The sequence below is a fragment of the Pristis pectinata genome, chromosome 9 (assembly GCF_009764475.1).
Source record: "Pristis pectinata isolate sPriPec2 chromosome 9, sPriPec2.1.pri, whole genome shotgun sequence".
NCBI lineage: Eukaryota > Metazoa > Chordata > Chondrichthyes > Rhinopristiformes > Pristidae > Pristis > Pristis pectinata.
In genome coordinates this window covers 75,473,226-75,485,245 of record NC_067413.1, presented here as the reverse complement: position 1 = coordinate 75,485,245, position 12,020 = coordinate 75,473,226, and the positions used below count along the sequence as shown (strand labels likewise).

Here is a 12,020-nt window from a genome sequence, read left to right as displayed (position 1 = left end):
ATTGCGGAGATACCTATTTTCTAGAATTACATTTTTATTTTGAAAGCTTTACAAGTAATCTTTTATGTTATGCATTTTATATTCATCTGAGATCCATATTAGGGCAATAGCTAGCTACCTATGCATTATAACCAGTCTTGATTCTCAAAGGCCACAATTTAACAAACAAATATTGACTATATGGTATATCTTAATGATTTGGAAGAGAATGTAGGTGGCATGATTTATAAGTTTACAGATGACACATAATTGGTAGTATGGTAGACAGGGAGGAAGGCTGTTTAAGGTTAGACTACTAGGAAAGTGGGCAAGGGAATGGCTGATGAAACTTAACTCAGACAAGTGTGAAGTGATGCATCTTCGGAAGTTAAACCAGGCTAGGATATACACAGTGAATGGAAGACCCATGGGGAATGTTGTAGAACAGAGACCTAAGAGGACAAGTACATAGGTAGACAAAGCGGCGAAGAGGCATATGGTATCCTTACCTTTATTGGCTGAGGCAATGATTTTACGAGCTGGGACATCATGTTGCAGTTGTACGAATTGTTGGTCAGGCCACACTTGGAGTATTGTGTGCAGTTCTGGTCATCACGTTATAGGAAGGATGTGATAGCTGGAGAGGGTGCAGTAAAGATTCACAGGAATTTTGCCTGGTCTGGTGGGCTTGAGTTATAAGGGCCAATTGGATAGGTTGGGGCTGATTTCCTTGGAATGAAAAGGCTGACTGTTGACCTTATAGAGGTTTATAAAATGATGATGCAATTGATAGCATGGATTGTCACAGTCTTTTCCCAGGAAAGGGTAATCTAAAACTAGAGGGCATAGGTTTAAGGTGAGAAGGAATAGATTTAAAGGGGATCCGAGGCGCAAGTTTTTCACACAAAGGGTGGTGGGTATATGGAACGAGGTGGTAGAGACAGGTACAGTTAGAATGCTTAAAAGATATTTAGACAGGTACATGGATAGGAAAGGTTTAGAGGAACCAAATGCAGGCAAATAAAATTGGCATTGATGGCATCTTGGTTGGCATGGATAAGTTGGGCCAAAGGGCCTGATTCTGTGTTGTATAACTCTAAATCTCCATGAATTTCTATGAATCATTAATGTTATCTGTAGATTGGTCTATTCATTTCAACTATTCTATTCATAAAGTCATATGTTAAATTGTATTTTCTTGCTTTCAGTACTAAAATGGAATTTTTAAATGTTTATCCTGAATAGTGAATGATTTGCTTTTGAACGCTATCAAATATTTTCTCTTAGCTGCAGACAAGGGAATGCTGCAGAATAGCAAATATAGTAAACCAATATGTTTTGTTAGGATAACATCTGATATTAATGGTGCTTGAAAAGTAATTACAGAATGAAAATAGCAAGCATTTGATGCTTCAAAGATCAACATTTATTCAGTAATCCATGCGATCTCTTAGTATTGTAAATATATTGTTAGTTAAAAATAAAATTGGATATATTTGTTTCTCTTCCACTCCCACCACTCTATGCAGAATGATTATTTGTTAAAGGAAAGCAGAACGAAAAAGAACTCAGTGAATTCACTTTTCATTTTTTTTATTTCATGACTGACAACCCTGAAAATTCATGTTATTTTCTGCTTCAGGGGTTCTTACAATCTGAGTTTCAGAACATAATCAACTCAACATCTACAGCTGCACCTGTTGCTACTCCAACAATGGACTGCGTCCGCTCAGTTTGCCGAAATCCCCCACCACAGAGTGTTGACTGGAATGACTACTGCAATAATGGGTTAGTGGTCAGTGGTTTCATATAAAATGACAGCCACAGCTTCTTATTTTAAATGGGGTCAATGAGTTATTATTGTATGCTTAAGTTTTTGTTGTGCATGAGTAAAATAAAGGAATAGTCATATGTTGAATTTTTCTGTTTTAAAAGGTTATAGTTAAAGGCAAATATGTTTCTGGATCAGTTGAGTGTATGTTTTTATATATATATATATATATATCTTGGTAATGCAATGGGGGAAAAATGTCATCCGCAAGAGTTATCAGGGACAATATGAAAGAGGAGCTTTTTTTTTCAATTTTTGAATGCTTTGAATTATTAAGTATAATGATATTGGAGCTGGAGAAAAAGCTACTTGATAGGACAATATCATTTAATACAGAATGTCTTGCAATTAAAGCTGTAGGAATGCACTTAAACGAGAGCTGGCATCCCTAATATGAATTTGTGCATATCATGCATCTACTTACAGCTTGATCTGTTAAAGTTCATATGTTCACACTTTTAACGGAAACTGTCCAAGCTTGAGATACTGTAGTTGGAACCCTCTTATTAGCATTACAAGCTCCTGTTATAAGTCTGGGTATAAGAATAATGGGAATCTAAATATAATCCCAGAATATATTGCTGGGAATTTCCTTTGGGTTTTTCTCATTGGCTGCCATTGCTTCAGCAGATTCAATACAATTCATCCAGAATCTCCAGCAATTTTTCACCTAAATTATGATGACAGTTTGGGAGAAACTTTAGGGAAATTGCGAGGAAATTATTTTAAAATAGATGTTGAACTACATCTCCATGTCGTGGTCCACTTACTCCTTGTCAGCTAATCTTGCCTCAACTGCTGATGACTGACTTTTAACGCTATTGTGGACCGCAGGAGACTTCCATAAAAAACAGACTGGTAGATACATGCAAATGCATAGCTAGCAGTGAAATAAGGCTTCTTGTTCTAGCATCCACATGCAAGCCCAAAGCAGAGAAAAATGCATACATGTTTACAATTAATATTCAGATCAACAATTGTATTGATGATGCACAAAATGTCTTCATTTATTCTCTTTTCGCAAGTAATCTAGAAAATGGAGAAAATGATAATAACTGGGGATTATTGGGAGAATGAAATTGGCCTGATACAAAGCATGGAATAGTGCAATGTTCCACAACAGCCAGATTTCTTCTCCATTTAGTCAAATGCAGAATATTGGTTCCTGAAACTGACACCATTACATCTGACCTAATCCTGAAAAACAGCTCAACACCCTGGATTACTCAGCATTACAACTTTGTCTCGGGCATGATATTGTATAAAAAGACTAAAAGTTATGGAAGTGTAAATTAAACTCTGTGAATAGAATACCGGAAATCATTTTAAAACTAGTAAAAGGCAAATTTAGGGCTGACAATGGAAAGACTTCCTTCATATACATACACACAGATGGAATGGTCGGTCAGAAAAAGTAGCAAAAAATTGCAGAATCACCTAACAACAAATGCTTCAGTCATGGGGCTCCAAGTTCAATTTGAATGGATGAGCTAAGGTGCACTGAATTGCATTCCAGATCCGTAATTATCTTACAACTTGGAGGAGAGAATTTCTAATATTATAACATTTTTGGATGAAATCAAATTGTCCAGCAGGCAAATATGAATGCAAAGAACTTCAGCTAAATATGTGCACCCTTTCAACCTAGAGACATGCCTCATGGAATTATCATTCACCTGCTTCTTTAAATCACCTTAATGTTTGTATTTTTTAATGGCAAAAGATGCCCAAGCTTACAAACAATATTCTTTATAAGGTGTATTTTCCACTCATTGTGCTTGGTCATCCAGAAGCAACTTATAAAGGAAAATTGGGAGGGGAGTCACATGAGTAACAAAGTCTGCCCAATCTGTGCTGAGCTCAGGTGATATTTAATGCCAAAGAAAAATAGGTGTTCTGTACAAAGTTATATTGTCTTGTTTCAATTAGTAGTCCAATCCCAAATGCTGTCAGGTTTATTTATGGTATCTTCACAATGATTAAAATATTTCAATGAAAGATCAATAAATACCATCTTCTGTCCACTTTTGTCAATGGATTATATACATTTTCTGTTCCATTATGTATTAAAATTGTATTTATTTAAATTGAATTCCAGTAGTCACATGTTAGCCGGCCTGCTTTTATCCTCCTGAATCAGTTTGTGTATTGTTTGTTTACCTGTATGGCTTAGCCTCTTTACATTGGATAAAAGAACATTGAGACAAACAAGATCTGAATCTTCAAAATGATGAGAGGCCCAGATATCATAGACATTTGCAGTTTATTTAACAGAATGTGAAGCAGACAGAAGACCAGAGGTTTAGCCTAAGCAAACATCAATCCAGTCTAGGGATTTTTTTTGTCCTTACACAATACTGGAAACGTGGAGGGGATTCACAACAATCCCAATTGATGATATATTGATTTACTTTTCCAAAAAATTCTTGATACGAACGAGGGGGCTATATTCCATAAGGATTCCAGCATTTGCCATGAAGGTTCAGCCAAATCACATAGGATTTCAGCCCACTTTTTTTTAATGGAATTAACATTTATAATAAAAATGCATAATTAAAAGTATATATTAACACATAATGTGAAATTGTAGCCAGGAGGAGAGAGGGGATATCATTAGAATGCAGGAAATGTTAAGAAGGATGTTGGAGAATTTTGAATGATTTCTTTCAGGAAGCAAAGAATATTGATGCAGAACTTCCATCTGGAAATTAAGTAGTGGGTCCCCATAGGCGAAATTGCAAGTGGTTTGTGAAAGTTTTGATGTGTTTTGCCCAGTTTCAGGTCTATAATTTCACACTTAGATACTGTACATCCCAGATGGAATATAGATATGCCACTTATGGCTTCATATGTATGGCAAGTCATTGTCAACATGTTTGGCCATCTGAAAACTCCGTAAAACTGACTTAGATTTCCAGAGTTGATACAAGACTCCCATGGTCCTGAGAACATGTCTGAATAGCTCTCTGATCAGTCACTTCCAAACAACTCCAGCAGCCTTAGACTTCCATAGAGTCAAAATCATACAGCACAGAAGTGGGCCCTTCGGCCCACCACATTCATGCCGACCTTTTTGCCCATCTACACTAATCCCATTTGCCTGCATTAGGACTGTATCCTTCTATGTCTTTCCTATTTAAGTGTCTGTCTAAATGCTTCTTAAATGTAGTGATTGTATCTGATTCCACTCCCTCCTCTGGCAGCATATTCCAGATATCAACCACACTGTGTAAAAAATCTTGCCCGTCAGATCCCCTTCAAAAATTCCTTCCTCCACTTTAAACCTATGCCCTCTTGTTTTTGATATCCCCACCATGGGAAAAAGATTTTGACTATCTACCCTATCTATGTCTCTCCGAATCTTATATGTTTCCCCTCAGCCTCCTTCACTCCAGGTAAAACAAGCCCAGCCTATCCAATCTCTCTCCATAATTGAAGTCGTCCCATCCAGTAGTTCCAGTTCCATGAACCTTGCTAATCACCATTAGCCCATTACCAATAATTTTATACAGAGGATGAAAAACAGAGATACAAAGGTCTTGTGTTCCTAAATAAATAAAATAGCTTAGTCCTAGAGCATGCAAACTCCACACAGACAGCACCTAAGGTCAGGATTGAACCCAGGTCTCTGGCACTGCAAGGCAGTGGCTCTACTGGCAGTGCTACTGTGTTGCCATTGTCGAAGGATGCCAATAATCTGCTTAATCAGGTTGCAGATACCAGAATGGAATATATTATTACTCTTATACTTGGTTTGGTCACTGGAGTCTGCATTCAAATGGTGAGAGAATAACCTTTGTCTCCATGCCCCTCCATAGCTATCCTCCTATTTGCTATGGCCTTGACAAGGAGATCATAGCTTTCTGATTGAGAATCAACATATCTTGACTGCTACCTTTACACTAAGTGATAACCGTCATGATGTGCTGGGTGTGACGTCACACCTTCTCTACATTCTTGGAGTGGAAACGCTCACCACCGTGGTGTATCTTGGAACTCACGGGTGCCTACCTGCAAAGTGACATGTCACACCATGGTCACTGGAGTCTGCAGCCAAGTGGTGAGAGAATAACTTTCCTCACCACTTGACTGCAGACTCCAGTGATCCTTGTGAATTGGAAGGCTTTCACTACTGCTCTCTGCTCAGGGAGAATGAGATAAAAGTTGCTCTCCTGAAGTATGGTTGGCTTATGAGTTCCCCAGAATGCTGGAATCTACACTATATGGATGATTCTTACTACACTAGCCTAAAAAGTGAGAGGCACCAAGATTGATTGGTATATTATCTTAACTAACTGCCACTGGCAATGTGGTTCTGGCCCTGATTTGCTCCTGTAGTTTTGTGGCTGAAGCATTTGACTTATTTCAGTAAGGATGTCCTGATTCACTGTTTGTGACACATTAGTCCTTGAAGAACCTTGATGGAAAGGGAAAGGGCTCTTTCTTACCTCCTTGCCTCTTGTAGAAGGTTGCCTTAAATTGCCTGCCTGCTCTTTATTCTCACTGTCATTCTGCATTCCTAAGGAAATGAGAAATGAAAAACTTTAATGTCTGGGATTATGCTGGAACCTTAAACTGAAATGCATGATCTTTCATCCCAGTAGGTTTAATAAACTGCTTAAAAAATACTATCTCAATCCACCTATTGTTCTGTAAATAAAATGACACTATACCTGCAAATAATTGTAGCATTAAACCTATGAGTTTCCTTTAAAAATCCAAATGATGGGAAAGGAGAGAGAAGGGGACTTTCCTGCTGCTAAATGCAAATAGAGCACATGGTGTTATCTGTATTGTTGAGCTCGAATTTGGCACTGCTAACTTGAAAGCACCATGGCACAATAACATGATGAAACACCTACTGTACAACTTCCCATATAACAACCAGAATGATTCATGGGAGTGTGCAGAAGCATATTGAATACCATATTGGAAGCAGTTCAGTACCCATAGAAGCCAAACAACAGTTACTTTGTACTAACATCATCTGGATGATTGAGACTTACTAAAACACTTTTACTTAAAGAAAACAATTAAGGATGGAATTGTTTGAAATCAATCAAGAGGACAGAAGGAAGATGAAGATGATTTAGATACCAAAAGTTGGCCCAAATAATAGCATGAGCCAGAAGCATTTTTTCTTTCTGTATTCCTGTCACGAACTCAGCTGGCAAGACTCTGAGTTGATAACTTGTGGGTTAAATCCCATTTAAGCCCTTGTGTTCATAATCTCGGCTGAATTTCCAAAGGAGGACCAAGAAAGTGTTGTACTTCTATGTTTATCAGAAGAGCCGCAGAGAAGACAAGTTGGAGGAGGATGGAATAATCATTGTTGTTTAAAGTCATTGGAGGAGTCAGGTTCAATGATGGAAATACACACTTCCAGGCACTTCAGAATATTTGTGGCTTTCACTACTGTGGTTTCAGAATGGTACAGCAAAGTAAAAGGTCAAAGCAAATGTAGAGACGGGACAGAGTCTAGGATAGTTTCTAATTGACTCAGCAGCAGAACTCTCAACTCTGGGTCAGATAATTACATATCTGAGCTTCATTCTCACATATAATCAACAAATATATCAATAAAATTCTGAGGAATCTCTGCACGATACAGAAATGTTGTTGTTTGGTTGAAATTTTAAACCAACACCCTGTCTGAGATATAAGATCCCATGAAGATCTCAATATTTTCCCCTCAGAAACTACCAGCATCAAAACAGATTATAAAGTTATTTAATTTATTTATTAAGAGACAGGTTAGTTGTTAAATTTGCCTACAAAATAATGTTTGCTATGTTTGAGTGAATTCTGAAATTCTTTGTTGTATCATTTTAATGATTTATCTGTATGAAATTAGTTTCATTGACTAACGTTGTTAATTTGTATTAGGTAATATTACGTAATGGAAATAACACGTCAGATCAGGCATACAAAGGTCATACTGAAATGTGGTGTGAATATGGGCCTATAGCATGTGACCAAAAATGAAGGCCTGAAGCTTGTTAGAAATTAAGCCCTAGGGCTCATCTGATTGGCTGCAAACTGTGAAGGTGTAGTACTCTGTTAAGGGCCCTGGCACATTTAACATGCTATTTTTGAATTTGACATTATAATCCTAAAAGAGAACTCACATTTACGAAGCATATTGCCTCTTTTGGGTGGGTGCTCCTGCATTTGTAAATTCATTGCTGAAAACTGACAAACATAATATTTCTGTGGTGATTTAGGCATGGAAGACCACGTTTGGAAATTGGTCTTCTAATTCTTATTTTTGCCCAAGTTTTAAAGATGATAGATATGAAGTTGATTATGTGCAATTGACCTAGTTCATGTTAAAAAGTAATACAACTGTTCAGTCAGCAAACATTCAATAACTACCCTTTCTCCTAACCATAAGTTGGCTAACGTTTAAAATATATGCTATCTGAGGGTGATTTCATATTTAGTAAGCATAAAAAACTGCATTGAAGTTTTAATTTTTATGCTTCCATTTGTTTCTTGCAAAATTAACAATTCTCTCTTTTTTCTGTGTAGCAGTTTGCAGAGGGATAAAACATTGTACCTCACCTGAGGATATGACATTCTTTCCTATGATGACTGCAGGGAAGTCTTCAAAAATGGAGTGTATCAAGGCAGTTCTGTGTCTTTTTAGAGAACAAGTCGCTAAGCACTTAGATCTTTGAGCTTGCACTTAAAGCTTGTGGGATTGGCCATTTACAAGACATCATTTTGCTCCTTTCCATCGAAGATTATTATTGGACAAACATCCCTCTTCATTTCTGAAGGAAACTTGGATCATTTTGCTTACTGTTGGTTTTGCTGTGGAGTGCTACTGTAGTGAACTGCCTTAGCAATTTTATGTCATTCTGGGATCATGATCCTAGATCTTCCATCAGTTGTTGATAGTTAACCAGTGAAAACATTGACTGATGGATAGAGCACTCATAGCAAGTTTGTAAATAGGGTCTGTGTTGCACTCTCTTAGAGTATAAAATGATAAAAGGGTTTCCTAGCTAAAACGTAACTTTATACTGGCACTGACCAGTGAAATTATATCATTTAAATGGGACCAGATTGGCAAGATTAGTATTTTTTGCTTAATTTGTAAGAAAACAGTTTCATAGTTATATATTTGCAAAATTGCTTCCAACAATTTTATTAAGCACCCCAAATTGTCTCATAGACTAGCATGAACAGTTTTTAAGTGTTAAAAAGCAAAACACATTTATTTTGTACTACATAGATGTTTTTGTATCTTCTATGGTGTCATGGTTAGTAATTACGTCACTCTATACGTTTGTGTAAAAAATTTTTTAAAAACTGCCAAATGCTTCTCTGGTGTTTATTAGATACAGCAACTGATTGGAGAGAGCTAAGTTATAACCTTGACATATGGCTATATATAATTGTTTCTTCATACTGTATGTCTATATTTAATCTTTTTTAATGGAAACTGTTGGGCCTATTTATGAAATAATAAATAGAGGTGTTTGTAAGTAATTTTGTAAGCATTGAAAAATATTTTGGGGTGCCATTTAACTGTGTTGGCACAACCCATCTCAATTTGTGTGATTATGCTTACTACATTGAATTAGTTTCTTCAGTAATAATAAAAAGAAACTCAAATCTGGGTTTCTCCTTTGCAGAAAATGATTGATGGTTTGTAGTATTTATTTTACACATTGCTCTTTGCCAAGTATATTCATTTTACATCTTAACAATATTATTAGTTTCCCACAGATGATTTTGGGTTCTCAATCAAATGAAAATCTTGAAAACTGCCATTTTTTTCTCAATCATATATTTTTAATAATATGCTGTATTTGCACAAAGGGTAACATTTGACACATAATTGTTATATCTGTATATTTCAACACCTCTAATGTCTATAGTCATAAAACTAACAACAGAAAAATATTGGAGACATATATGGCATTGTGCAAGCGTTCGTGCTATGATTTTATTTTTTTGCTACTGAACAATTGTATCTTATAAAGTTGTAAGTAGAAGGTAAAACTTGGAGCAGGAATTTCATCAACATTTTCCCCGCATTTACACCACTTCCTCTCAGTAGTGCACTGACTTAATTCAGTGTCCCTATTTCTGATCCAGATGCACGATAACACTAGAAGAGTTTTCTGTGATTTTACTATCAAGGATTGTGGCCTTTTCCCAGCCGTATTAGCACTCCCACTTGTCAATTCTGATGCCACTCCTGCAGATGACAAGAAGATGACTGTCCTGCACTGTGAGGTGATTCATACTAGATAAGATGACCAAGACACGTTGAAGGTTAGATACCGGCGCACCTGACTGTCTATTCTCTCACTGAACTCATCATTAAGCACAGCAGTTGAGCAGTGACTCAAAGAGAGAGTCCAGGTGCACTTTGGGTTTACTCCAGGGCAGACAGCCATGTGAACAAGGGCCTCACATTAAATCAAAATCACATTAAATCATTATCTTAAAAGGGTTATGCAAACACACATAATACCTGCCAGAAATGTGCAAAGTAAACAGCTGATGACATTAATGATGACATTAAAACATTGCTTTGACACTGGCCCTGATGATGCCTTCTTTTGGCATAGCTAAACACAACATTCAATGACATGAAGAACTCCCTGCCAATTTCACTTAAAAAGATAATGGTTAGAGATTATTGGTTAGTTGATAAATTATTAGTTGCTGACTGATGCTGCAATTTTTGATATTTTAGTAAGTTCACCATACTTCTCTAGAGTTTGATTATTCCACTAGAAATTGTCTGGCTGGTATTGATATACTTTTCTGTTTACTTAAGTTTCTTATAAACATCAGTCACCAGTTAGGTCTTCCTCTTGGAAGCGAATCCACTCCAATACAGCAGGTGTATATTCCATAGAGCAGGTCCCGAAAGCCATGCTGCCAAATGGAACCTCATACAGCACACCATATGGGTCTTCAAGCAACATTTCTGCCTCATCAACACTTGGGAGGAGCCATCCAGCGGAGGGGATATCGAGACTTGTGGTGCTTACTGCATCCTGCACATACTCTGGGCGTAGCCCTGAGCCACATTAGACAAGAAGCTGTGCAGCAGGAACTTGAGGAGAAGGAAGAACAACAGGAGGCCAAGAAATGGAAAAAGGAAGGGGGGACACAATGTAAACACTCTACTTTCTGCCTAGGTTCGATGTAATCAAGTAATTCATGATTGAAATCAACAACTTCACCTGCACGTCACCTTTCACCAAGAGTCCAATGTTCTTTCCTGTTCCTCTACATCATCCTCTTTCCGATAAACAGAAATAAGGATCACCAAAATGCACATTCCAATCCATATTTTTTGATTAATTCAGAACATAATGCATTTAAAATTAAACTAATCACCCTGTGCAGTCCCTTAGTGCCTTTGCTAGTCTACTGGGAGGATGTTCTCCCGACAGCATGGATGGTGAAAGCCATTCAAGGGGGGAGATGGCAACAGCCTTGAAGAGCGATTTTGAAGGAGGCATGACTTTGGGCAGCACGATCTGGAAATGTGAAGCTGCAGTCTGGGCTGGTTGGCAGAGAGGTAACTGCAGAGCCATTAACGGAATGGGAAGGGCGACTGCGGGAATGATGCCCTCGCATAAGTGCTGACAAGCACTCACTGCCACTTTTGCAGGGTGACACTTCAGCAGTCCCACTGAGGTTAATGGACTCCTGTGATGTCCTACAAGCCCCTTTTATCCCTGGTATCCTGAGACATGATAACAGCAGTGTGAGCTTTTACTGTAACAGCCACATCATTAATGAAAGGTGTGTTCTGTTTGTTCTGCAATAGAAGCTGTGACTTCAGCCATCAGATTCTAAAACATGTTGGGTTCAACAGGGGTGCTAATGGAAGTGACCACTGTTTCATAATGGACAGGATGGATTCCAAGCTGTGCACTATTACCAGGACCAAGTTGATGCTGGACTCCTCTATGTTCCCTGACTTACATATGGACCTGATTTTCCATCAGATTTACAGCGTACACACCCACCAGTCTTCTTCTATAATTTCCATTCTTATTTCCCTGTTCTCTGTTCTCTCATATGCCCTTCAACTTCCCCACTTTACAGTAGTCAATTAGCCTATCAACCAGCAAGCTTTTGGGATGTGGAAAGAAACTGGAGCGCCTGGAGAAGATTCACATGGTCACGGAGAACATGCAAATACTACGGCACCAGAATTCAGCTCCAACGC

The 12,020-nt window shown here is 37.8% G+C and overlaps 1 protein-coding gene across 1 annotated transcript in view; it reads left to right on the top strand.

The window, feature by feature from the left end:
- Positions 1–9,272, top strand: part of tox (thymocyte selection-associated high mobility group box) — a 186,100-nt gene extending 176,828 nt beyond the window's left edge. Inside the window, 2 exon segments of the mRNA XM_052023750.1 lie at positions 1,622–1,767; positions 8,342–9,272. Of these exon segments, the coding sequence (XP_051879710.1) occupies positions 1,622–1,767; positions 8,342–8,378 (183 nt within the window). The 3' untranslated portion in view covers positions 8,379–9,272.
- Positions 9,273–12,020: the final 2,748 nt, after the last annotated feature.